This window comes from Pteropus vampyrus, unplaced genomic scaffold, assembly GCF_000151845.1.
Source record: "Pteropus vampyrus isolate Shadow unplaced genomic scaffold, Pvam_2.0 Scaffold9, whole genome shotgun sequence".
Lineage (NCBI taxonomy): Eukaryota > Metazoa > Chordata > Mammalia > Chiroptera > Pteropodidae > Pteropus > Pteropus vampyrus.
This window is the reverse complement of record NW_011888790.1, coordinates 5,336,561-5,340,864: the sequence shown is the minus strand read 5'-3', so window position 1 is coordinate 5,340,864 and position 4,304 is coordinate 5,336,561. Positions and strand designations below refer to the sequence as shown.

The following is a 4,304-nucleotide window of genomic DNA, read 5'->3' as shown; positions in this document are numbered from 1 at the left end:
CAGAGTGAAAGAACTTCATCGGCTCTTGGTGTTACAGATTCTGTGAATGAGTGTGGCCTTAGCGATGTCTCCGTAGACCGTATCACTATAAGGTCCTGTTACTAAGAAAACCGCAACTTTTCCACTCTGGACCTTTACCGGTTTTACTTATTTATACCCTGAATGCTGCCTTGGCATGGTTTGCTCCTCAGGTGAAAGATGAACCTGGCTTTCTGGAACAGGAATGTCATCCCCTACTTTCCCAGTGCTCTGTGTTTGCCTTCCTAGGAATGACCTTGAGATGTAGCCTGTCCTGGGGGAAGAACAGAGTGGCCCTTGGAACTTCTGTTGTTAATAAACCCAACTGCTTCCATTCAACTTAACCGAGATGAGAACATACCGGGTTATGGGGGAGAACTAATTATCTTGCTGAAAAGTAAGAGTCATAGGTCCTGGGCAGATGTTACCTACACAGAAAGCTCTTTCCTGAGTGTTCTAGGGGTGGGCCACAGCCAGAAGTGACATAGCAGCTACCAGATGAGTACATACAACACCAAGGGCCCCACCTTGGCAGCACTCCCAAGGCTGTATCCTGAAACTGACAGCTGCTGCCTACGCTCTGTTCTCTCACACCAGGAAGCTTACGAAAATGCAAGAGGGTGAGGCTGACTTTATTACACAAATACTTCTGAATATATTTTAAGTAAATCATTGGAAAACTTTAGTATTTTACGACGAAAAATAAATTTCACATGATACTCCTCTTGAGTGAAATGATAGTCAAGGTCTAAGGGAGAGACCGAAGAATTTCTGCTGTCAAAGACGTAGTGCTGGGAAGCAGGAGGAAGTAACTCGACTTCTGCACTCGGCCCCTCCGGCCAGGCTGAGCAGGCCATCTGGATCCTGTTATCTAAGTATTTGTTGTCCAAGAGCTTGTAGATAGAAGACTGTGGAAGGACATAACGTGAAAATGCACCTTCTACCTTGCTACTCCAAGTGTGGTTTGCTGGCCAGCAGAAGTGGCAAAAACTGGCATCGCCTAGAAGCTGGTTAGAAATGCAGGACCTCAGGTCTCACCCCATTCTTGCTGAATGAGAATCTGCACTTTAGTAAGATTCCCCACCGAATCTTACATACTTTGAGCCGAACTGACAAATTACAAATTGATCTCCATTCACACATCTCTCCCGGTTACTATAAAATCCCTGTGTCAATCAGTCTTCCCTCCCAGGATCAAATATTAAAACACACTATAAAGCAAAGCAGTGGCAGAGAGAATATGCAAACCTCACAAAAGATGCAGGATTTCACAGAATTAACAGTCGTGATCTCAGAGAACTGCTCAAATCACACACAAGGCATCAGCAAGTGAGGAAATGGCAGCCTTGGACCCCTTAACAAGTGAAGAATTGCTAATCCACAAAGATGGTGACATTCCTTCAAAAGAAAATGATTTGAATATCAAAGAATTAAGACAGGCCCTTGGGAAAAATGATGAGGCTCATGGATATGTTGGTAAAAACGACCCACTTCATGACTGTGCTGTGAGAGTGAAACATACAATTTTGTCAAAAAACGATGCTCAAAAACAAAACAAAACTTCAGTCCTCAATTATTCGAAGGAAGAGCACATTGTTTTAATGATAACCTAGATGATATTATGTGAGGTAAGTTACACTTTCATGAGTTTGAGTTTCATTTTTCAAGACAAAGCCTAATCAAAGCTTGTCACTCTTCCTCATGATGTTTGGTTCTTGTTTGAAGTGCACTCCTGCTAAGTGGACTTGCCCAAGGCCAGTTTCCCTCCAACAATAGGACCTGCTGAACTCTAATGCTTATTGTTACATATTCCTTTTTCTTTTTCCCATATGGGACTTTTTGGTGCCTACGACTAGTGTGGGATAATTGATACCAACTTACTCCATAGCTCAGTAGAGAATTCTTTTCATTGTCCTGTTTTCTTCCTGGTGGGATGTTTCAGCACATTGTGATGTCACAGAAGGGGGTTTCACCGTGGGGTTATAGCTCTAGCGGCAGGTATCTATTCAGTGGTTACCTTGTCAACCATGAGGAAGTTCTCCAATGTCTCTCCGTTTTCGCAGGTGACATCACCAACCTCTCTTACAGCTCTGGGCAGGACCTCTCGCACCTCCTGGGCAATTATTCCTAGACACAACACACTCCAACAGGTTTAGACAGGAAAAGACCTTTCTGGAGAAAATCCTCCCAGGCCTACATCAGAATGGAACACAGAAAGCCACGTGGGATGTCTCTGCAAATAGATGCTTATCCCTTGTCAGCTTTTGCTTTGATCTATGATGCATTTGAGCAAAGCAGGAGTTGTGAGCCAAGAATTGCTGTAAGATTAAAATGGGAGTGTCGTTTCTTTATTTTTCCTTGAGACTCTGGGCCAAATGTTAGAAGGAGTGAGTAAATACCTTAAAATTCCTGTACATAGAAGCAAAGATAGAGCATTAGCTTGAATTATTTTCTTTTCCTGCAGGAGGACTTTGCCTTCTAAATGGTCCTCCTTTCTTTAGGATTCTCATATTGGAGTATAAACACCACTCTGTCCCTTCTGACCTAGACCCGCCTATCCTGCCCTCTCCTCTCTCCCCGCCAGGACTGCCAATGCTGCTGCTCATACAGTTTGAGTTTCCATCTGCCCCTCAACCCTCATTCCATGATCGAGATGACTCCAGTGAAAAGAAACAATATATTCAAAATACTCCACTGGTACCTGGGGGTGCAGAAGTGGGGGTGGGTGTGTTGAGTAAAGATGTCAGAAATTTCTTTAACCTTTCCTGTTCCTGAAATTATAGGTTTCACAGAGGACAAGTTAGACCAACGGGATTCGTCAAATGCCATAGCACACAACCTCCAGGTGAAGGAGGAATTAAAATTTTAATCATTGACAATACCCAAATAAGAAGAGCACTTGTGGGTGTACCTGTCTGATGGGCAGTGTTTATTCCCATCGCAGACGCGAATTCAGGTTTGTAGTCGTATTCGACAATCCTCATTTGGGTTATTCTTTTCAGCTGTTCATCTGTATTCACCTAATTTAATTAAAGAAGAGCAGATTTCACCTGCTTAGGCATTTGCTATGCAAATCAATGCCCAGAGCAACCCAGAGAGATTAGGAATGTTGAAAATGGGGTGGTCGTTTCCTCTTGCCCAAACTATTTTAAGAAAAATTTATATTTTTCTCCTTAGAGAAGCCAAAGTTTCAAGGTTCAGGTCAGTGACTTCCAGTCACTGATTTGTAAACTGAGCCAGAGTTTTTACATCTAAGTTCCAAGGCAGAAGCTCCCTCATTTACTGCTCTTGCCTTCCTTCTCTCCTCTGAAAGGCGAACCCTCCTTCTGAGGACTGAGGTTGCTCCCTTGGGAGAGAAACAATTGCTGTTCAGGATTGCAAAGTATCATTTCCAAATGAACACACAATATAAACACCAAACAAATACAGGCCAACCTTGTATTTATAGGTTGAAAATGCAATGTTTCATTCAAGTAACAACCTCTGAGGTATGGATATATCCTCTATCATTGAACTTTTGGACATTTTGCTGGAGGAAATTTCTTCAAGTGACAGATTGCAAGTTCGTTGCCCACCTGCTGGATCTTCAAGACTCAGACCCTCCCCTCCTGAGAATGGCTTCTCCCCCACACCACCCAGTCAATGATGGTGCCCTCTGAGCTCACTAACCTTGCAGATTGTCAAAGGTATTCCCGACTGTCACTGCAAATCTCTCAAAAACATTTCGCTGGGTCCCAGCAAAATAATAACAATGAAGACAACACAGTGAATTTTTCGTAAAGCTAAATGTGTTTGATTCAAAGGATTCTTCTTTAATTTGAGATTGTTTGTTTTTTAAATGAATTGATAGTATAGCAAGATTGATCTTTTTTTTTTTAAGTTTATTGGGGTAACATTAGTTAGTACAATTATATAACTTTCAGGTGTACATTATAATTTGACATCTATATATTCTACTGTGTGATTACCACCCAGAGTCCAGTTTCCTTCAGGTACCATATATTCAATCCCCTTTACCCACTTCACCTTCCCCTTATAACCCTATATTTGACCCCCTTCACCCTGTCTACCTCTTCCCTCCTCCCCCATCCCCTACCTTCTTGTAACCACTAGTCTATTGTCCATGTCCATGAGTCTCTATTTGTCCTGTTCATTTGTTGCTTTTAGGTTTATATCACACATATAAGTGATATGTGATTTTCAACTTTTTCAGTCTGGCTTATTTCACTTAGTATGATTATCTTGAGGTCCATCCAGGTTGTCGCAAATGGCAGTATTTCGTCTCT

At 42.2% G+C, this 4,304-nt stretch overlaps 1 protein-coding gene across 4 annotated transcripts in view; it reads right to left on the bottom strand.

The window, feature by feature from the left end:
* The window catches only part of MYRFL (myelin regulatory factor-like), a 109,291-nt gene that overhangs the window by 36,152 nt on the left and 68,835 nt on the right, over positions 1 to 4,304 (bottom strand). For all 4 annotated transcript variants that reach the window (XM_023520779.1, XM_023520794.1, XM_023520783.1 and 1 more), the window contains 2 exons: positions 2,930 to 3,038; positions 2,036 to 2,145 (listed from right to left, as the gene is read on the bottom strand). In XM_023520779.1, coding sequence (XP_023376547.1) covers positions 2,036 to 2,145; positions 2,930 to 3,038 — 219 coding nt within the window. The remainder of the gene's footprint in view (positions 1 to 2,035; positions 2,146 to 2,929; positions 3,039 to 4,304) is intronic.